Source organism: Garra rufa, chromosome 12 (genome assembly GCF_049309525.1).
Source record: "Garra rufa chromosome 12, GarRuf1.0, whole genome shotgun sequence".
In the NCBI taxonomy this organism is placed as follows: domain Eukaryota; kingdom Metazoa; phylum Chordata; class Actinopteri; order Cypriniformes; family Cyprinidae; genus Garra; species Garra rufa.
In genome coordinates, this window is record NC_133372.1 from 21171212 (window position 1) to 21194268 (window position 23057).

General features: G+C 42.1%; 1 protein-coding gene across 3 annotated transcripts in view; it reads left to right on the forward strand.

Annotated features, from left to right (window-relative positions):
- rhbdl3 (rhomboid, veinlet-like 3 (Drosophila)) overlaps positions 1-23057 on the forward strand; it is a 122623-nt gene that overhangs the window by 983 nt on the left and 98583 nt on the right. For 2 of the 3 annotated variants that reach the window (XM_073851798.1, XM_073851799.1), the window contains exon 3: positions 5-28. The exons of the other annotated variant lie outside the window; for it this stretch is intronic. In XM_073851798.1, coding sequence (XP_073707899.1) covers positions 5-28 — 24 coding nt within the window. The remainder of the gene's footprint in view (positions 1-4; positions 29-23057) is intronic. 3 annotated transcript variants of the gene reach the window in all.

Here is a 23057-nt window from a genome sequence, read left to right on the forward strand (position 1 = left end):
TCAGCAATGGAAGTCTCTTTTCGACAAGGTAGGAGTACTGTTCTTGTTTCTGACAGTTTCTTGTCTGTATGATTGGGTTTGGTGTTGTGTAACTCTATACATGTGCAGACCATGCTTGTTTACTAATATGACAATAACTGATCATGAAAAAAGTATATTTCAGGTAATGGTTGGCCAATGTTATATAATATAGCATCACTATGCAGTTGAATGAGAGAATGTGCACAAGCAGATTGGGAAGACTGGGAAAATTGAGAATTTAAGAATTGTCTCTGTATTATAAATTATCAACAAGCGTTTGTCAGAGTAACACAGATTTGTACACTCTTAACAATAAAGGTTCTTTATTGGCATTGATGGTTCCATGAAGAACCTTGAACATCTATGGAACCTTTGGCTCTTATGACTCTTTGGGGAACCAAAAATGGTTCTTCTATGGCATCACTGCTAAAACACCCCTTTGGAGCCTTTATTTTTAAGAGTGTATCCTATTTTCTTTTCTTTTGATCTAAATTCAAGTCAAAATTTGAAGACATTCAGTTAATTTCCAAAAGGTTCACAACCCTGGTACACAGACTTGCTGAAATTGAAGTTTATTTTACACAACATTTACTCAAAACTCAACAATTTGAACAGAAGTTGCATTGACAAAATGGCTAGTAGACTTAGGAGCTGACAAAGCGAGGAAATAGACACTTCTGACCAAGTGGACATTATCTAAAGCTAATAATCTCAATATATTGGTCTGTGACTAGTCTCAGGGGAAGGTGTGAATGTGTGATTTAAATACACATACAGTATCATGGTTACAGTTCTTAGTCTGGTCCTCTCTGAATTCACCATTGGGAGGGGGGTAGTTAGTGGTTTGCAGGGAGAAAACGGAGCCGGGTGACAGACGGAGAGCGGTCCCCCCTCCGCCCCTTCTTTCCCTTGCTCTCAGTCTTTCTTGCTGGCTCTGCACCTGCCTAACCCTGACCCCCCACACATACTCCCCAGGGATGAAGACGGTGACATGAGGGATGAAAGAGGCCCAAATGCAAAAGAGAGAAATGGATATCAATATGAAGGGAAAGAGAGATTAGGGTTAAGAGGGAGCCAGACATGAACAGAGAACTGTGAGCTGTAAGGGTGCAAAAGACTCGTGGCACACCCCACCATTACTGCTAGATTTGATAGGGGAGGGAGGGGGCTGCCTCACAAGTGGGCCTCTCACATGCTCCTTTTATACAGACGACACTTTGAGTCCCTCAAGTGGCCTGCTGTTTGGGGTTGCGTCCAGTGTTGGGGTCACATCCCTGCAAAGCTGTAAATTGTGCATTGTGGGATCTAAAGGGCAAGAACACACTTCACTGCAGATGTAACAAACTAATGAAAAAGAGGAGGTGGAGCTCTGCTGTTAGAGTTGACACATTGTTAGAGTACAAACAATCTATAATTCACACAGACATATTCATATGCTCAAACCTGACGGCTGATGAAAAGCTGTCAGCATCGGATGATTGCATTTTTACCCTGTGCTGCCAGTGAAAGTAAATGGCTTGTTTGTTTCTGACAACTTATTAACTGACTGCATCCAAAAAAGTAAATCCATAAACATGGAAAGCTGTTACAAAACAGATAAATAACAATTCTCTTACAGTGACACAGAATGTTAGTTATCTCTCCAGTTAAATTAAGTTTCTTGACTGCAAAGCAGTAAATACAGTAATTCCGTTAACTGACATATTTAGTTGCTCAACTCACTGGCAGTACTAATTATTTTAGCTTTGTTTTCCATAAATTAGGCTCTCACTTGGTTGATTGAATTTTTTACATATTGTATAATCATTATTTTTTTTTTAAGTAAGGAGTGATTGGGGATGAGCCATTGAATTATTCAAAAATAATGTTCACCTGTGGTTGTAATGCTGTTGCCAGTTTTATCTATTTTTGTTCCGCTACAAAAATAATTTCAAATAGTTGCCAAAGCAGAATTAACCATTGTGTGTCTCTGAGCAACATACAGTAGGTGGTGATTTGTTCCTGAATGAAGCAATGTTTTTGCACAAATCAGTTGAGTGAATGTTTCAACACTGTTGGTCTCTTGTATCTGCACTTTTGAAGCACCTCTCAATAATTAAAATCAAAAACTGAAAAACAGTAAGTACAAGAGGTCCCTGCTGAAAAATCCAGCATGGATTTGCTTGATGCTGGTATAGTGCTGGTCCAGGCTGGTTGATGCTGATATAGTGCTGGTCCAGGCTGGTTGATGCTGGTATAGTGCTAGTCCAGGCTTGTTTATGTTGGTTAGTGCTGGTCCAGGCTGGTTTATGCTGGTATAGTGCTGGTCCAGGCTGGTTGATGCTGGTATAGTGCTGGTCCAGGCTTGATTATGTTGGTTAGTGCTGGTACAAGCTGGTTTATGCTGGTATAGTGCTGGTTTAGCTGGTGGATCAGTATATTCATGCTGTTCTCAAGCAAAATGGAGCTGGTGATGCTGGTTCACCGGCATGGTCAGTTGTCTGTATGCATGTAGTGTTTTGGGGACAAACAGTTTTTGCTTGCATATTTCTCTATTTAACACATTAATGATGCAACAGAAAAAAACAATATAAGGTTGAAACATGATTTATTGAATTATATGATAACTTTGTCATTTCTTTTGCTCCTTCTGCAGCAGAACTTTAGTTATGATTACATTATTAATTATTGTCACTAGTAAAATGTTTCAAAGCATCAAAAGAATAGTCTCCTGTTTCATAAGATCTGCAGACAAAGAAGTTAAAATCAGTTTAAAAGAGCTTGAGTACATTGCATAACAAAGTCATTTAGATATATGAAAACCAAAAAAAATCCTAATAGAAGCTTAATCATAAGCAGTTTGTTCAACAGGGGCTATGAGAAGAGCTCTTTTAATGGGACAGTTAATAACAACTTAATAATGAAAGCTCAAAACTGAAAGTTGTTGTTTTTAAAGACTTATATATTTATCTGGGAAGTCACATATGTCCAGATCCAGCTGTGAGGACCATGAAATATTACTGAAAATAGTGATAGTGTGCACTTTCTTTGTGCAACTGCTTAAATAGTTTTAATTCAACCAAAGTCAATAGCCAAGTGCACAGCTAAAGGGAACACTAATTACCATAATGATAACACACTTCAGCAAACTTTGTACATGTACCATAAAAGAAATAAAGCCAAACTGGTTTGCAATTGAATGCAATTGAAGTGAATATGGTAATTCTGAAGTTGTTTAATCATCATCTGGTGAGATATTGATTTCATCTAAGGCTGTGTTGCTGTAAGTAGTTGATGTGTTTCTGCTCACCTCTTCACTTTTTTATTTTTTGCTGTTCCTATTATTATCAGTGATTCTGCTTGTTAATCGTAGGTGACATCACTAATGCTCAGTCATCACTTGTAGAGTGAATCTACTTTATATCACTAACTACAACACTGCTTCAATGTTATTTTTACTTTCTATAGATCAGGACTATGTGAAAACTGAGCAGTGTTTATTTAACACTGGGGATTTCACTGTGTAAGCATGTAACCAGCAACATGTGTTTTTTTCCCAAAAGACAACAAATGCTGGTCCACTTGGATCCAAGCTGGTCCTAGCATGCAAAACATACCTCATGCTGGTCCACCAGCACACCTGTATGGGATGTGGGATCCAGAAAACCAGCAACCAGCATCCAATGCTGGGATCCAGCAAACCAGCATCCCATGCTGGTCCCAGCATATAAAACAAACCTTATGCTGGTGACCAGCATTGCTGGATTTTTTAGCAGGGGTTGTTGTTTGTTGTGTAACTTACCTGACTCAGAGAAGATGCAGTTGCTCTGTAATAGTCTGTTGCAGTTCTGTTGCTATTCACCATAAACCTAGTTTTAGACATGACCTTTGTGCTAGAATTTATTTGATTGTTTGGATTTGTTGCAGCTCACAAGAGTCTTAGAATTAATACTGAGGAAAGAATTAGTGCTAATAGTTTCAGTGGGTTCTTGTCTGTAATACCTTAAACATAAACTCAACACAGCTACATTCCACAAATATTTAGCTTTACAATATCCATAAAACACAAGTAACTTTGTTTGCAAATTTTCGGGTACAGACTCCTTATAACCCCCTGTGAAGAAGTATCGTTAATTTTACTGAATGTACTTTTATAGTGTACTTCAAATCGTAAAAGTAAATAAACTGTACTAGATAATACAATAATAATGTAATAAAAGACCACTTAAATGTATTTACAGAAAGTTTACTTACATTACATACACTTAAACATAAAAGTTTTATTTTAAAGTACATTTTAAATCAAATGTCCTGACTAATATATTAAAGCCCCCCATTTGAAATTGTATCACACCAAACTGTTTTTTTAACTTGATACAATTTGCATTTTACACGGCGTGAGAAGTGACAAAGGCAAAAAACCTACACTAAATCTGATGGTTGTTACAGGCCTGATTACACATAAAATGTGTTGTAAGTTGTGCAGTAATGATACATCAGATCATTTTATTATTTCGGTCAACAAAATGAAAGTCTTTTTTCCCAAGTCATTTTGTTCAATTGACGTGGCCATCCTATGCTTGTGTTTATACCGCGGCAAGTTTCTGAAGAATCTTAGAACCGACTCTTCATGCTGCATCACTAAAGTTAGGCACCTTTTTGACGGATAACAATAATAATCATATTGATATCGTCATAGGCATCAGCAACAGGCAATATCTTTGACTATCGTCGATACACGATACTATCGTCTATTGGCACAACCCTACAGTGTAGACAAAATAGCATCAGTGACTGTAATTTCTATTTGATTTTGACATGATGTGACACATTCAGCATGTTCAAGTGATCAGCCATTATGCTACTGAATGTCAGTGGGTGGGGCATATGGTGAGAAGATGACTATTTGTTAATGCATTGCTCTGGAGGCAGTGTTTATGAAACTGTTCGTGCCCAGGTGACGTCACCTTGCACCTCGGATCCAGACGAGCCGTTTTTGGAGCTTGATTAAATAAATGCTTTGTTTATAATGAGGAGAACATTTTAAGCTATGAAACTTGCAGGATGTTGTAATGGTACAAAGACCTCTTATATGTCAAAAGATCAAGGCGAATTTGATTTCTCATGTCATGACCCCTTTAAGAAATAATCATTGTTTTAATAGAGATATAAACATTTGAAACAAACATATTGCAAACTGCTCAACTGTTTAACTGCTCAAGGCAAAACAAAAAAAAAACATCCAGGTAACAACACACAGCATTAAGAATCAAGCTTATGTAAACGTTTTCTTGCGTGCAATTATGGAATTGTTGCCTGTTTGGCCTATTTGTAAAATGATGCATCAGAGTTGCGTGTGGTCTCTAAACTCTACTGATTGCAGTTCACATGCCATTAAGTTTCTGAAAACATTGCTTTCAGCACTTAAAGGTCCACTGAAGTGCCTTGAAACATGCAGCGCTATTCTAAGTGGTGACGTTGTTTTAACTGAAACAAAAACATATCGCCCAGCCCCGCCCACTTATTTTGAATAGCCAATAGCGTTCCATTTATATCTGTTCGGGTCAGAGCCGTTAAGCTCAGTAAAGCCGCATTTGTAGCTTATGATAGACAGACTAATAAATTACCCCACAGATTCAATATGAAACTCTTGCTAAAACAAAATAGTAATCATAATCATGCTGAGGCTGTGTAGTTTAATACATGCTGATTGCACATATGATCTGCTCCGTGTATTGCGTCTCTGTGTAGGGGGCGGGACAATACGGACGCTAGAAAGCATTTGATTGGTCAGAACGTTTGATGAGAAACTGAAGTGCACGGTGATATCATCAAAATCGGTGATTCATATTGGCGGAAGTGACAAGACTGTAAGTTTTGAATGCCCATATCTTGTAAACGCGAATTTTGTCGTTGTTTTGAAGCACACTAGCTTATAGATAATCTTAAGGCTAATATATTCATACTAAAAGCCAAAAAACTTTAATTTTGATTTCAGGGGGACTTTAAGTATATTCTTTTAAAGTATATTATAAGTATTCTTAAAGTGTACATCTAAAATCTAACATTAAATGTGTAGTCTGTTTTCTTTCTCTGGTATTGTTTTGCTTTTGCTTACCACCTGCTCCTTATCTCTCATTCTACAAGCTGAGAGTGGTTCTGTCTGTGAAAAGACGAAAGAAATATCAAAAGAGAACGACAAAGAAAGGGGCCATGTGCATATACGCAACCCCATGTGTCCCAGTGGCCAATTAACACATAACAATCACATACATTGTGTGCGTCCCTGAGCTCTTTGTGTTTCTGCGACATTTAGTGATGAAAGTTTGCCAAATATCTCTATATGTGGCCTTGTTTCTGTTTTCAGGCACACGCAGCGAGTCATTGTCCAATATCTATTTCCCGTTCTATTTTCAGTGTACTTTCCTCGTCTCTCCCTCGCTCTAGTCTTTCTTCACAGCCCACTCTTTCTTTGACACTTTGCTTCTAAGAGACTGTGATAATAAGAGGAATCTCCAACTTGCAAAGCGTGAAAAAAATGTGGAGTGTTTGAACAAAAAAAATAGACAGTTGCTAAAAATATCAGTTCAGTAGTACTCTCTGGAGCGTGGAAGTGTCGAGTGTGGTAACATCCAGTGCAGAGGCCTTCTTTAAAGTCTGTAAAGGGTTTTCAAGAAGCAAGAAAATGTTTCTACTGGATGTACAGAACTGCTATTTTTCAGACACCTCAGTAATGTTAGGCATGTGGGCAGTGGGGCCTGGCTCAACATCAGCATTCCAGTTCATCTAAAAGGTGTTCAGGTCAGGTCTTACTATTTTGACCTTTTTTTCTACACATATTTGTGCTGGGAAAGACACTGTATAACTACCAAAAATGTTTGTCTAGGGAGATTGCATGGCGGTATGCTTGATTTGATACACCGGTTAATACTGAATAAAGCTTAGTTATTAAAAATAAAAGTTTGAATTTTTAACATATACTAACATAACATTACTGAATTTAATATTTTTGTCTAGATAGATTGATGGATAGATGAATACTGTGTACTATAAAATAAAGGCACTGTGTAATTCAACTTTAAACCGTTTAAAATCATTTTGTAAACAACAACACCTGAATGTGTAAATCCTTTTGTTCAAGTTGCAGACAGTCTAAGCTGCATGGCCCGAAATTATTTTGTCAATTAGATAGATGTGTAGCTTATTAAGTGTTGATGTATCAGTATCGTTAGTGGGACCGCTGGGCCAAGAAAGCCGCAAACATTCAAAAATGTGTCTTTGATGTGATAATTAAGCAAGGAGGGGTCTTTGCCGTCTCTGGTCCTTTGGGCTTGAATCCAGGATAAAAGAGAGAGCATGATGAAGAGACAAAGAAACAGGGTGTAATACATGTGAGGGTATCATGGGCTACATGTGTGACAGCTGTGTGTCCAAAATAAAGAACTTTGCTTGCTTTCATGCTCTACTGTTCTCATCACTTTGGCTGAAAACTGAGCTCACAGCCCACCTGCTGTCTGGCCAGCACACAGCTATCTCTCTCTCACACTCACATATACACAGTATGTGATCAGCATCTGCTCATCAGTGGGGGTGGTAACAGTCTAGTGGTCAGAGACGGAGGTTGCAGGTTAAATCTCAGGTGAGGGAAACCCATGAGTCACTGCGATTTCTCATAAATGTTGAGTCTTTCAGTAAAATACTCCAGATTGCACCAGGGAAACTGTCCCTGCAGTTAGTGTAATGTCCTTTGGGAAAATCAATACTTTTACCAAACTCAAAATGTAAAACAGTGGAGGTAAATGGGTCATGTCAGAAAAACACATTCTTAAATTCAGTTAAAGGAACTGTATGTAAGAAATTTATTTCAGTTAATCATAAAATGGCCCTGACATGTCACTAGACATTAAGAAATCATGTTCATTTCAAATACTTATATCACTGACAACAGTGGTCCGGCCAGGATATTGTCAATTAAAAAGTGAGAGTTGCAGCCCTTAACTGATGTTATTGTTGTCATTTTGTGTTTTGGTCTGAGGCTCCACCCTCCAGCTATCTACCAATCACAAAGTCAGTAGAGTTTCATCCTCCGGGTTGCCAGCTCAGCTGCAGCTACGAACGTGTCGGATAAAACATGTATAACGTTACGAAACCTAAAAGCCTCGTTATGAATCCGAAATACGTCGTGACAAAATCCGAAATAACACAAGGATTTGTATAGGAGATACCTTTGAAAGATGCAGACGGCTGAAAACAGAGAAGAATTTGAAGACAGACGCCATCAATGACTACGTTTACATGGACACCAGTAATCTAATTAATGACCTTATTCTGAATAAGACAATAATATGATTAAGCTGTTTACATGAGTTGCTTTTAGAATATTCCTTTCATGTTCCCGTTTTACATGTTATAGTACATAGATCGATTAATGACACACATCATTGCGTCCACACGCGACGCTATCAGTTCATCTTCCTTATAGACTTTTGGATGTTTGGGTTTTAATTTTACAAAAGCTTGAAGTGGCACTGGACATATGCAACAAATATTTTAGAATGTGTGAGTTAAAATTTGCCGTGGTCGCATTTGTGCGAGTGCGTGCTGTGCTGCTCCAAAGCGTCTGATCCATACAGCGAGCGTTTCAGAGCCAGTCAGTTTTTAGGACAAAAAAAAAAAAAAACCCCCCGCAAGCACAGTCACCGAAAGCCAGTTTAGTCTTACTTTTTTTGTTTGTTTTCATTTTGAAAACCCTGTTATCTTTGCCGTTTACCTCACATTACGCTTTGGAGGCTTTCTTTTATTATTTTTTTTATTAATTATTTTGATTGCTCAGTGTTTGCGCGCCCTGTAATAAATTGTTTAGTCGGCATATAACAGCATGTGATGGAGTCCATGCCTCGTCTTATTAGTTTTTGTTAATAAATGCTATATAAGCTAGTTTTAATTTATTTTTGTTATGCTGTTTAATTAAAAATAACAAATCCATCTTTTAAGAATTTGTTTTAATCTTAAAATTGATAGGTGTAGCCTTATATATGCAAGCAAAACCAAGATCATGAATTCGATAGTAAAAGTAAAAAGCATCCTAAGACATTCCAATAGCGGAAATCCCGTTCACAAAATTAAAATAAATACTTACAAATTATACTAATGAAAAAGGGGGTTGAATGTTAAAAACGTTTCCATAAAACTAAAAATTATGATAACAAACTAGGCTATTTATCAGCAATGAGCATTGATTAAGCCCATGTTGTAGCAAAATATAAATAAATAAAAATGAAACCAAAGCGCAACCAACTGAGAGCGTTATGCCGCGTTCCAGACAACCCGTTACCCGTGTTTTTCCAAACTTCTACCCGTGAAAGTGCACTGGAACGGCACTCAAACCCGTGAATTCCCATACGTGAACTCGTACTAGATCGACGACGTACTCCCAGTTCCGAGTTCTGACGTGACATAGCCCGAGAAACAACAATAAAGCCTCTAGGGGTGCGGTGTTCAGTGGCACACGGTGGAAAAATTGAGTTTAGGACAATATAACGTTGCAATCAAATTATTAATACTATAAAAATAATAAATGCTTGGCGTGACTTGCCTGGAACGCTACAAAGTCCTGAGTCGTGGTTTGAACACATGATTTACGAGCTCAAAAACCTGCCTGGAACGCAGCATTAGTGTGTATCCTGTCACAAAATGTGGCGAAAAGTCCTACACAAGGGGAATAGTCTGATTAAGGTGTGTACATGTCTTCCATAATGCGACTAAAATAGGAATACTCCACCTGTCTTAATTCGATTTGTGTTTACTCCGATTATGACTTTAGTCGGATTAAATTAATCAAAAATCTCAGTTTACATGGTTGCTTCTTAATCAGAGTATTGTCTTAATCGCGTTAAAATCGGAATATTGTTGTCCATGTAAACGTACTCATTGCTGATTTTCTCCTGGACAGGTAAGATTCATCTATGTTTGGCAAACTTTGCTTCCGTACACAGTGGATTTACCACGGTCGCCCGTGCTAAATGCGTTCATAAAAAGCTTTATATCGCACCACTAGCAGGGTATGAAAACAATCTATGTTCCGACTGAAATGTGGTATTACAGTACATCTTTACGAAGTATTTCGCTAATCGCCATTAGTACATTTTTGCGATACATAATTACTTCGCAATACATCTCTCATGAAACATAAACATAATTAACAGAAGAAAAAAAATTACTGTGTAGGACTCGTCACTTGCCATTGGAAGCTCTCTGTAGCAGCCTACGATCCTGCTGAATCCTGCAGCTTAGCTGGCAACCTCGAGTCAGGGGGGAGCGGGAGGGGATACACCGTTCTACAGTATTTTGAAAGTGATTGCAGTACCAGTTTTGGCCACAATCCTACATACGGTTGCTTTAAAGGTGGAGTAAGCGATCTCTGAGTAATGCTGTTGATATTTAAAATCACCAAAACAAACACGCCCTTACCCACTAGGATTGCACCCCTATCTTGATAGCTCTGCCTCCAAATTCACAAACACGCTATTCAACTCCTTTACAGGAGTGTAGACGCGTCTTACTGATTGGCTGATTAGCCTGTGTTTTAGTGTTCAGTTCGATCTACTTTCAACTAGGGGTTGAACAACTTTTTTAAGTCGACATTTATGTGATAAAAGTTGAATCGACGTGGACTAGTCCCTTATGACGTAATTAATGAACAAATATGCCTAAACCTTGAGCAGAGACTCATAGAACAGTGTTGACAATTCATTTATGCACCGCGCTTTTGAATGATTGTGTGCGCGCAATCTGCATGTGATGTACGAGCTACTGTCTGCAGCCTATGTGTGTGCGTTACAACGCAGCAGTGCATTGGATTAGAACGGCAATTACAATAAACTGTTTAAAACATGCATTCTCCTGTTCAATTTCAAGCATCCAGATGGTATAATCACACATCTTGTGGAGCGCTTTCAGAGTATGCATTTAATTATCATTTTAGCTGTTTTGAAACAGAGCATAAATGTGGACTTTAAAGACTTCTTATCCTGTTGCGCCCTCTATAGAACCAGTGACTAGTCGACGTCAAGCTTGAGAAGTCATGGCAGAGCATTAAAGTAAACTAGTCATGCAACCCCTACTTTCAACAGTGTTTCTCAGAAAGCGTTTAATCCACCTTTAAGTTAATTGGTTGGCATAACTAGAATTGACATATTTAAAGCATGATCACAGCAGTGTTTCCTCCTGACAGGCTGCATGCAAAAACAAGCATACAGCACGACTCGTTTAGCCTGATTCAAGAACAAATGGCTTATGAGTTATTTCTTTTAATGAATCATTCAAAAAATCTCAACAGTTTCTGGTTTGAATCCATCTCACAAATCCTTCTGACATATCATTCACTGGCTTCTGAATCAACATACTGTATGACTCACTTGCTTAAATGCAAGTTCCATGTCAATGCATTATTACTTGCTATGCCACCAAGAACCCAACAATTTATTTTTACCATAATATTTTATACCTTACACTTCTATTATTTCCAAATAATGTAAAGAAGTGTATTTGATAAATAAATTGCAAGTTTTACCCCTTACTTTTGAATGGCAGTGAAACTAAATGTAGCTTTTCCAAGGTCTCAAGATTGGGTCCGAGCATTAAGCCCTGCTGTAACAAACAGAAACCTAAAGCTAAAAAAAGAAAAGAAAAAAACAACAACTCCATCATTAGAAATTTTGTTCTTTTCTAATCCTCTGAAGCAGTCCATGGTGTTGTGTGACATGCGAGTCTTGACTGTATCACAGGAGCAGCTTCAGGGTGTTTGACAGGAGATACTCGGATTTCAGAGTGTCTTTAGTTGATTGGTTGATGACACAGAAGCTTTTCACATCTTTAAGATTAAAACCTTCCTACAAGTAAGGTTTCAGCCATGGAAACATTTCCACCATTGGTGAATGATATTCTGTGCATTTCATTATGAGTCTTACATGTGCAAATGAAACCTTTATACACTGCAGACACATTCCAGCATGTCCAGACATACTGTTTTTCTTTTTTTTCAAGAAGCGTCTTGTCTAACAGGTTAAGTGTTGATAAAAGATTTCCACCCCTCAATCCTTTCCCTTCTTTTTCAAAATTTTTTTTTTTTTTTTTTGCTTCACTTGAGAAAATCCTGCCAGACCTGCTTATTATCATTTAAACTAACTCCAGTGGCCTTTTACAGACTGGTTCTTTCCTGAGACAGAAGTTAAAGTCATGTACTATATTTTGCATGTTTTAATTTGTAAAATGATATATACATATAAGTGGTAGCATATGCCTAATTCAAGGCTGCTAGCAGCGGACTTTAAATTATGGTATCAGGAGACTTAATGAAACCTGACTTTCATTTTTTAGCAGAACTAATGTGAACTGATATGATCTGCATCACCTACTCACTCTGAAGGGAGCAGCAAATCCCAGAATACTTAAGGGAAATATTCTCTGTGCCTGAAAAGTGCACAGTTAATTAGCTTTGGATGATCATGTCATCCAAAGTAAATTCTACTACAAATCTGTTTTTATGTTGGAGGTGGACATGTCAATATTCTTACAGTGTTTCTGAACTGTGTTAGTCTTTTTCATAGCTGGAGGAAATGTCAATCTTTTATTGATTCAGAGCTTTGTGGTGCATGAATTCTGTGGTTATCCATCCTTCATCTGTTTGCAGTCAAATGTAGGTTTAAACATCAGCTTTTCATTTGACTTCATAAGCCAACAGCTGCATTGTGACTGTGTGTGCATGTGCTTGAGTTACATGTACATGCTGTTTGAATAGGTATTGATTTTATGATTTTATTGTTAAACCTTTTAGTGTATTTTCCCTCTGTAAATGCTTGTGTGAGAGTGTCTATCTCTAAGCATGGGCGTCCCATCCGTGTTTATTCACAATTACAGGCCAATAATCTTGATTCATGACTTAATTAGAAGACTTCAGTCTTTAGTGTGTGTAGTGTGGAGCCTTTCTGTCGTCATAGAAATGAAGGGTAGAAATTCTGTTCCACAATGTGGTATCTGATTTGCAACACTGTGGTGAGCTGCAGTATACTGTAAGGATACAAGACTCTTTTTGGCTTTAGGGTGTTTTGGCATCTTCAGATACACAGATGTTGATAAACAAGCAGTTCATGTTACCTTGAGTTTTGTGTACATGAAACATTGAGGAGGTTGCCCTCCTGATTTAACATGAAAATCACTTCCTTGTCTGTCTTTGCAGTAAAACTATATGTGACCCTGGACCACAAAACCAGTCATAAGGGTTTGAAATTGAGATTTATATGTCACCGAAAACTGAATAAATAAGCTTTCCAATGATGGTTTGATAGGATATGACAATATTACAACAACAACACTGTAAAAAAAAATCATTGCTAATATTGAAAAATTCAAGGCAACACATTGCATACATGCAATGCAAACATTGACCACTATAATGGTTGCTTAAAAATTTTGGTTCCCTTCCGGGAACTCAACACTGCGTCATCAACGCTTTGGGGATCGCCATTGGCGAGCCGCACTCTGAGTCATAGTCCAACAACCAATCGAATGACGGGAGTGACGTCACAGGCGTGGTGACGTCAGTGACCAGGAAGTATAAAGCACGTGCGTTTGAAGCCGGCGTCAGCTTTTGTCATTCAGCGAGAGTGCTCTATGTCTTTGTCTGTCCACATACTGCTGTTTTTCTGTGCCAGTTTTGCACAACTTTATTTTGAGCAGTATGCCTAAAGGGGGAAAGAGATCTTTTAAGAGAGAAAGAAAGGCGGTTGAGCAGCCACATAGAAAGTGTGTCCCTCCCTGCCAAAGATTCATTGTTCCCTTCCGGGAACGCAACACTGCGTCCTGAAACGCTATGGGGAACGCCATTGGCGGGCCGCACTCTGAGTCATAGTCCAACGTCCAATGAGAAACGGGAGTGACGTCACAGGCGCGGTGACGTCAACGACCAGGAAGTATAAAAGCACGTGCGTTTGAAGCCGGCGTCAGCTTTTGTCATTCAGCGAGAGCGCTCTATGTCGATTGTCTGTCTGTCCACATACTGCTGTTTTTTCGTGCCAGTTTGCACAACTTTATTTTGAGCAGTATGCCTAAAGGGGGAAAACGATCTTTTAAGAAAGAGAGAAAGGCGGTTGAGCAGCCCCATAGAAAGTGTGTCCCTCCCTGCCAACGTTTCATTGTTGGTGGGGATACACACGATCTATGTGTGGTCTGCTTGGGAGCGGAGCACACTAGGTCAGCCCTTGAGGGGGCGTTGCTCCGCTCCCGGAAAGCCCTCTTCGAGGAGGGGGCTTTCATTAGCGTTCCTCGCGGGTCTGACATTGAGAGCGTTGCCGAACCACAACCGCCCCCCCCCCCCCCCCGTTCACCCCAGTATGAGGAGCTGGTTGAGGTGCTGACAAACGCGGTGGCCAAACTCAACATCAGTTGGCCACCCGCCCAGCAGAATGAACCGCAAGGAAGCAGGCTCGATGAGCGCTTCCTGCGGGCGAAGTCAGCACCTCCCAAACGGAGCCTTCCATTTTTCCCAGATCTCCATAAGGAGATCGCGAGATCATGGGAAAAACCGTACTCCTCATGCCTTTTCTCCCCCTCCTCTGATTACTACGGTAATGTGGGGGGGTGGAGGAGTACGGTTATAAAGCGATGCCCCAGGTCGAGCAGACACTAACGAGCTATCTGTCTCCCGGCCTGGCATCGTCTTTGAAGGCTCCGTCCTTGCCCACCAGGCCGCTAAAAGTTACATCTGGCTTGATGGGCAAGGTGTACACGGCGGCAGGTCAGGCTGGTGCATGTCTCCACACCATATCTGTTCTCCAGGCATACCAGGCCGACCTGCTGAAGGAGTTTAGCGACGGCGAGGAGGTCAGCGTTACAGAGATGAACAGCAGATCTAGCTCTCCGCGCCACCAAGGAGACCGCCCGCGCCATCGGGCGGTCTATGGCAGCCCTGGTGGCCGCGGAGAGGCATCTCTGGCTGACCCTGTCCGACATGAAAGAGAAGGACAGGGTCACGCTCCTGGACGCCCCCCTGCATCCCACTGGCCTCGTCTGTGACTCTGTTGACACAGTTGTCAACAGGCACCAGGAGGCCCGCAAGCAGGCGGCGGCGTTCCAGAGGTACCTCCCTCGCCGCGTTTACTCCTCTGGGGCTGCTGGAAGGGAGCAGCCCCAGCCGTGTACGAGCTCCTCATACCGAGAGGCGTAAAAGAGGAGTGTTGCTACCCGTACCCCTCTGGCAAGACCTAGAGGGCGGGCTCAGCAACACTCCAAGCCGGGGTCCTCCAAGACGAGGCCGGACCTGAGGGTCGTCCTCCAGTCTAAGAGGGCCTCGGCTAAACGGCCCTGATGGTTGTGGCCCAGGGCCAATGAGGGCCACCCCTCTTGGGGAGTTAGGTGCCCCACCACCATTTACGGTGGCCACCCCTCCTCGGGGCCCTCAGGAGATTCGTCATCTAACCCTGCCAGTGTTACAGGGCGCGGCAATCTCCCACGAACACCATTCTCCGGTCTCTCCGCCCGGAAACGTAGCGGAACCAGAGAGTTCGCCACCCCCACGGGGGTCCTCAGAGCGCTTACTCCAGGTGCATCCTGCCAGTTCGCTGTTACAGGTCACCGAATTAGCTCCTCAAATAAATCCAGAAGCCAGTCTCGAGAGGCTGGTTCCCTTAGTAGAATTTCTGGCAGCGTGGAAACTACTGCCAAATGTTTCTACGTGGGTCCTGCGCACTGTAGAGAAAGGTTATTGCATTCAATTCAGCGCCAAGCCGCCACCTTTCAGCAGGGTATTTCCTACTCTTGTAAGCCCCGAGCAGGGTCTGGTAATGGAACAGGAAGTAAAAACTCTCCTGAGGAAGGAGGCCATCGAGGTGGTCCCTCCTCAAAACAGAGAATCCGGGTTTTACAGCCGGTACTTCATTGTTCCCAAGAAGGATGGGGGGCTGCGGCCCATTCTAGATCTCAGACAGCTAAACCTCTCAGTCAGAAAACTGAAGTTCAAAATGTTGACTGTCAGACATGTCGTGTCTCAAATCAGGTCCGAGGACTGGTTTGTCACGATAGATCTAAAAGACGCATATTTTCACGTCTCCATTCTTCCTCAACACAGGAAGTTTCTCAGGTTCGCTTTCAGGGGCAAAGCTTACCAATACAGAGTTCTTCCGTTCGGCCTAGCACTCTCACCCCGAACTTTCACGAAGTGTGTGGATGCTGCTCTGGCTCCTTTGCGACTCCAGGGCATCCGCATACTCAACTACATAGACGACTGGCTGATCCTAGCCAGCTCAGAACAGTTAGCGGTCCAACATCGAGATGTTGTTCTTGCTCACATGGAAAAGCTGGGGTTGAGGCTCAACGCCAAGAAAAGTGTGCTTTCTCCATTACAGAGAACCACTTATCTAGGTGTAGTTTGGGATTCGACCACGATGCAGGCACGAATGTCACCTGCTCGGATCGAGTCGATCCTTACTGCAGTAAATGCGGTCAAGCTAGGCTTGTTACTCACTGTCAAACAGTTCCAAGTACTGTTAGGTCTTATGGCAGCTGCATCCAACGTGATACCTTTTTGTCTGCTGCACATGAGGCCGCTACAGTGGTGGCTCAGAACCAGAGGGTTTTCCCCGAGAGGGAACCCATTTCGCAAGATCAAGGTCACGCGGCGTTGCCTACGTGCCTTAGACATGTGGAAGAAGCCCTGGTTCCTATCTCAAGGCCCAGTGCTGGGAGCTCCTTGCCGCCGCGTCACGCTAGCGACAGATGCATCCCTCACCGGGTGGGGAGCGGTCATGAGTGGCCGCTCAGCCCGCGGCCTATGGAACGATCACCATCTCTCCTGGCACATAAACTGCCTAGAGATGCTGGCTGTATTCCAGGCCCTGAAGCACTTCCTTCCAGACCTGAGAAACCGTCACATGCTGGTCCGTACAGACAACACTGCGGTAGTCTATTATATAAACCACCGAGGGGGTCTGCGTTCACGCCCCTTATACAAGCTGGCGTACCAGATCCTCCTGTGGTCTCAAGGAAAGCTTCTCTCATTGAGAGCAGTCCATATTCCCGGACGTCTCAATGTGGGAGCAGACGTCCTGTCGAGGCAGGGGCCGAGGCCCGGGGAATGGATGCTTCACCCAGAAGTAGTGAAGCAGATTTGGAGAGTGTTTGGCCAGGCTCAAGTGGACCTCTTTGCGACTCAGGAGACATCGCAATATCCCCTCTGGTACTCTCTAGTTCCTCCAGCTCCTCTTGGACTGGATGCCATGGTACAGACGTGGCCGAGGCTTCGTCTGTACGCTTTCCCCCCGATCGCTCTGCTCTCGGGAGTTCTGGAAAGAGTACGCCGGTACGGTGTACGGCTGTTACTAGTAGCCCCGTACTGGCCGGCCCGAGTCTGGTTCTCGGACATAATCGCCCTCCTCGACGGCTCTCCATGGGAGATTCCCGTCAGGAGGGACCTTCTCTCCCAGGCTGGGGGCGCAATCTGCCACCCCCACCCAGAGATGTGGAAGTTATGGGTGTGGCCCCTGAGGGGGCACAACTCATAGAAGCCGGTCTCCCAACCGAGGTTGTCGAGACCATTCTTCAATCCAGAGCTCCCTCTACGAGGAAACTTTATGGCCTAAAGTGGAACCTGTTTGCTTCATGGTGTCATGAATGCCGATTAGACCCAGTTCACTGCCCGGTCGGTACAGTGCTGGAGTTCCTGCAAACTCGTCTTTCCGCAGGGTTAGCTCACTCCACCCTGAAGGTGTACGTGGCGGCTATATCGGCTTACCACACCCCTCATGGTGGCCTTTCAGTGTGCAGAGACCCCCTGGTGTCACGTTTCCTCCGCGGTGCACTCAGGCTGAGGCCTCGTGTGAAACCGAGAGTCCCCACGTGGGACTTAGCTGTGGTGTTAGAAGCTCTATGTAAGCCTCCTTTCGAGCCCTTAGAAGAGGTCTCTGATCGCATGCTTACTCTAAAGACAGCGCTGCTGCTTGCTCTTACCTCTCTACAAGAGAGTTGGGGACCTGCAGGCCCTTTCGGTGGCCCCTTCATACATTGACTTTGCGCCTGGGTTGGCCAAAGCATTTCTTTACCCAAGAGCTGGGTATGTCCCTAAGGTCCCGTCTTCAACACCACAGCCGATCACGCTTCAAGCGTTTTATCCTCCTCCATTCGTGGAGCACGACCATCGGAAGTATAACCTAATGTGTCCAGTAAGAGCACTAGACACATACGTCCACAGAGCTGCCCTGTGGCGTAAATCAGAGCAACTCTTTGTTTGTTACGGCCCCCCTAAGAGGGGGTGCCCGGCTTTAAAGCCCACTATCAGTAAATGGATCGTTGATGCCATTTCTACTGCCTACGAGTCCTCTGGTCTCCCATCTCTGTTGGGAGTCAAGGCTCACTCTACTCGAGGCTTATCTGCCTCTAAAGCTCTGATGGCAGGTGTCCCTATCCAGGACATCTGCAGTGCGGCGGGTTGGTCCTCACCTTTAACGTTCGTCAGGTTTTACGAACCTCAGAGCCACTCCTGGCTCGTTTATCCTCTCACCCTAGCAATAAGGCTAGGCCCAGAGGTCAAAATAAGGCGCATTCCTTCTATCAAGGAAAGTATGTTTTACCCCTTTTGGTCTGGCAATTTCCCCAGACAAAGGTGTATTACTTGTGTCCTGGCACCTAAAACTACCAGGCACTCCTTATCCCTCAGTGTTCTGGCTGTGTCCTGACTGAGGTGGACTGCTTCTCTCAGAACTAGAGAACGTTTACTCCTCCTGGTCTGGCAGTTCCCCAGACAGGAGATGCATTCCCACCCTCTTGGCCTGGCAGTCTCCCAGGCAAGTGGTGTGTTACTTCTCCTCGTGTGCCTGAGGGCCGAGGTACATATTTATCCCTCTTGTCTGGTGGTTGTCACAGACAGAGATGTATTGTTACTCGCGTCCTGGCAATTTCCCCAGGCGGAGCCATTCCAGTGTCCTGGCAAGTTCACCAGGCACTACTTGTGTCCCTCTTGTTCTGGCCGTTCCCAGACAAAGGACTGCTACTCTCTCCTCGTGTGCCTGAGGGCCGAGGTTTATATATATATATATCCCTCTTGTCTGGTGGTTGTCACAGACAGAGATGTATTACCACTCGCGTCCTGGCAATTTCCCCAGGCGGAGCCATTCCAGTGTCCTGGCAAGGTCACCAGGCACTACTTGTGTCCCTCTTGTTCTGGCTGTCCCCAGACAAAGGACTACTACTTTCTCCTCGTGTGCCTGAGGGCCGAGGCATATTTATCTTCCTCTTGTCTGGTGGTTGTCACAGACAGAGATGTATTGTTACTCGCGTCCTGGCAATCTCCCCAGGCGGAGCCATTCCAGTGTCCTGGCAAGTTCACCAGGCACTACTTCTGTCCCTCTTGTTCTGGGTGCGCCCAGACAAAGGATTACTACTACTCTCTCCTCGTGTGCCTGAGGGCCGAGGTTTATATATATCCCTCTTGTCTGGTGGTTGTCACAGACAGAGATGTATTACCACTCGCGTCCTGGCAATTTCCCCAGGCGGAGCCATTCCAGTGTCCTGGCAAGTTCATCAGACACTACTTGTGTCCCTCTTGTTCTGGGTGCGCCCAGACAAAGGACTACTACTTTCTCCTCGGGTGCCCGAGGGCCGAGGTACATTTATCTCCCTCTGGTCTGGTGGGTTCCACAGACAGAGATGTATTACCACTCGCGTCCTGGCAATTTCCCCAGGCGGAGATTTGTTCCTGTGTTCTGGCAAGGTTCACCAGACACAACTCTTTCCATCCTTGTCCTAGCAGACACTAGGCAGGGATTTGGAATTATGGGGGCGTGGATATCTCGTTCCCCAAAGCGTTGATGACGCAGTGTTGAGTTCCCGGAAGGGAACGTCTCAGGTTACGTAAGTAACCCTGGTTCCCTGAGGGCCTTGCTACTTTAATAGCCATGCTACTTAAAGACTGGTTTTGTGATCCAGGGTCACATATAATTCTGCCAACTCTGAAGAAAATTTTGTTATAATAAAAATTATGCTAGTTTGAGCAAAATATGCAAGTTTGGGTGTAGGGATGCATCGAATATTCGGCCACCAAAAATTTTCGGCCGAAAATGGCCCAAAAGGGCATTTTCGGTTTTCGGCCGAAAGACTTTTATCACCGAAACAACTCGGCCGAAACAGTATGTTGACGCAAACAGAAACCGCGGCCTACACATGCTTGTCTGAAGCAACACGTCTGCAGTGTGGACGTATTTCAGTATATCTGAGAAAGACCCACGGATAGCGATTTGCAAAACATGTAATGCCGAAATTTCAAGAGGGGGTGTGTCTGCAGTCGTGAGTGCAGCCAGTGATGAGAGCAGAGATCAAGACAGATGTAGCTTTCAGTGAGTGAAAAACAATGGCTTTACGTTGGTGTTACGTCACAATATTTTAAAGATATGTCTTTTCAATATACTGTATTTTTATAAATATTTATGTTTTAAACCATGGAGGTGAGCCAATGGATATCACACAAGCAACGTGAAAACTGCGCAAAATGTTAAAGTGAAAGTAAAAACTGACGGTGCTTTCAGCATCTGATGTGCATTCTCTCAGAGACAATAAGAGGCGATTATACTTTATATGCTGATATTAATTTAGTGCCCTAATATTTTTCTTGTGCTCTGAACATGGTGGGAAAAAAATTAAAAGAAACGTATTTTGTGTAAGGGTTGTTTTTTGAAAGACTTAAATAAAGCTCTTAATTTTCATTGATGACTGCAGTGTTATTAGGGGATAAGAAAGTCTTAATTATGACTTCAGGTTGTCTTAAATGTAGGGACTGAAAGACAAGAATTGCGATGAAACTTCAAAAGGCTATCCATTGAATAAATATGAGCGCTGCATGTGTCAAAGTCATTTGCTGCACTGCTTTGTGTACCATTCTGACAGCGCCTCCTGCTGGAAGAGAAACACATAGAGTTGTAAATGTGAACTGATGGATCCACAAGATCATGTGTTATAAAAATGTTAACAATTTAAACAAAGGCTGTAAAATATATGTATATGTTATTTAAGTAATATATTTGATTGATAATAATTGTTTAAATTAATATAATTGATTTATTCTTTGAAACTTTAATATTAATTTATGCAATTGCAATGCCTTGATTTTAGTAAGATTAGTACACGGTCATAGCCATAAATGCAATGGTACTAATAATTGCCATAATTCTTTCGGTGTTTTGGTTTTCGGCCCTGGTTTCCTCTTTTTCGGTTTTCGGTTTCGGCCAAGAATCATTTCGGTGCATCCCTAATTGGGTGTTCTGGGAGGTTGCCAGATCATTGCAATGTGGTGGCTATGATACTAACACAGTGCATGTAAATTTGAACACCACTTTTGCGTGTTTAGCAGCATTTGTTCAGTTACAGTTTGCATGCATCATATATAAATATATATTTACGTATAACAAGCATTTTTTGCTCTTTGTAATTGTCAAGTTTTTTCACATTTTTCATGATTTTTTTTTTATTTTCTAACAATATTCAACAGTGGGCATATACCCATCACAGCATAATTCTGTCATTTTTAAAAAATTCTTCAAAACATCTTGAATTATGTATTATCTTTAATGTCATTTTGTGATGGAAATTAAATTTTTAACATTTTTGCAACAAAATAGCTGACTTCTTTGCCCTGCCAAGGCCAATTTTATAACTAGCATTTTATATAACATAATTAAATAATATTTCAATATGCTTTAAATAATTTAACAGAATAACAGCTTGATTGGAAAATTACAAAATGGTCTGTCTCAGTGCTGTGTTTATATTATCATAGTTAAATTAATATAATAAATGATTAATAATAATTTTTGATGGTTTTGCAGAGAGTTTAAAACTATAGGTCTGGGACAAGGCTGTAAAGGGATAAAATGGTAAAATTTCTGTTACATGTTAGTTTTAATAAAAACAAACAAAAAATTGGACATAAAATGAAGAAACACCCATATTACGCCGGAGACTGAATAATAAAGAGAGAATATAAAAAAAATAGATGAACAAAAATAAAAGCAAAGAGAGGGAAATAAAGAGAGAGACTAAAAGTAACAGCAAGGAAGGCTGAAGAAAAGAGAAAAAGAAAAGGTCTGACCTCTGGGGATTACAGCAATAGGATTATGGCACAGAGAGAGAATGGAGAGTGATCTCTGCACCCACGACCTCCACATGGCAGCCCACTGGATGTCTGAAGCAGAAAGCAGAAACACAAGTGGGCCAATACCAAACAAAAGCCCTGTGGCCTTAACAGAACTAAACAATTTCTTCAAAAGAGGGCTATTTTCTCTTTATTGCAGAGCTTTTTTTTAACTCTCTTGAGCCTTATAGGAATGACAATAACATAGAGGGCCAATGATGGGTTCTTTTGGGCCCAGATGGCAACCTTGAAAATGTCTCAGACAGTGACCTCCTGGTCCCCTGGCCCTCTACAACATAACTCTCTCTGCTGAATATAGAGATGAATCCGGGCCCCCTGTGAGTCACTGCTGGCCTGGTCCCCCTCTATTAGAGACCATAAATCTCTATGGAGAAAGACACTGGCTCTTTTTAGGCTGAAGGTCAACTTTGGGCGGGCCGAAGAAGAAAAAAAGAGTGAATGAAGATCAAGACAGTGAGAAACTGTTGCTCTTTTCTTTTGCTTTCTGTGATGAGTGTCTTTTGTCAGGCTTTATGGTGAGTGATTGCCATATTGAGGATGAATGGTGCAATCAATTACATTTTCACTTAAGTTTGCAGAAGAGCTTTAAAAACAGGGGCAGCATGATCTGCTATAACGTAACTCTTTCTCGACCCTTCAGAGTGTGTGTTTATCTGTTGCAAATTTAAAAGGAATTTAACTAGAAATCAGATATAAAACATAATAGACAGAAATGTGCAGGAAAATTACCATTTTAATAGCAATATAGTATTAAAAAGATATTTTAAGTCACTAACCCCACTTCTACCTCTAATACTAACAATAACCCTTTCTTAAAAATATGTGCAATGTAAATAAAACATGACAGACAGACAGGTGCAATCAC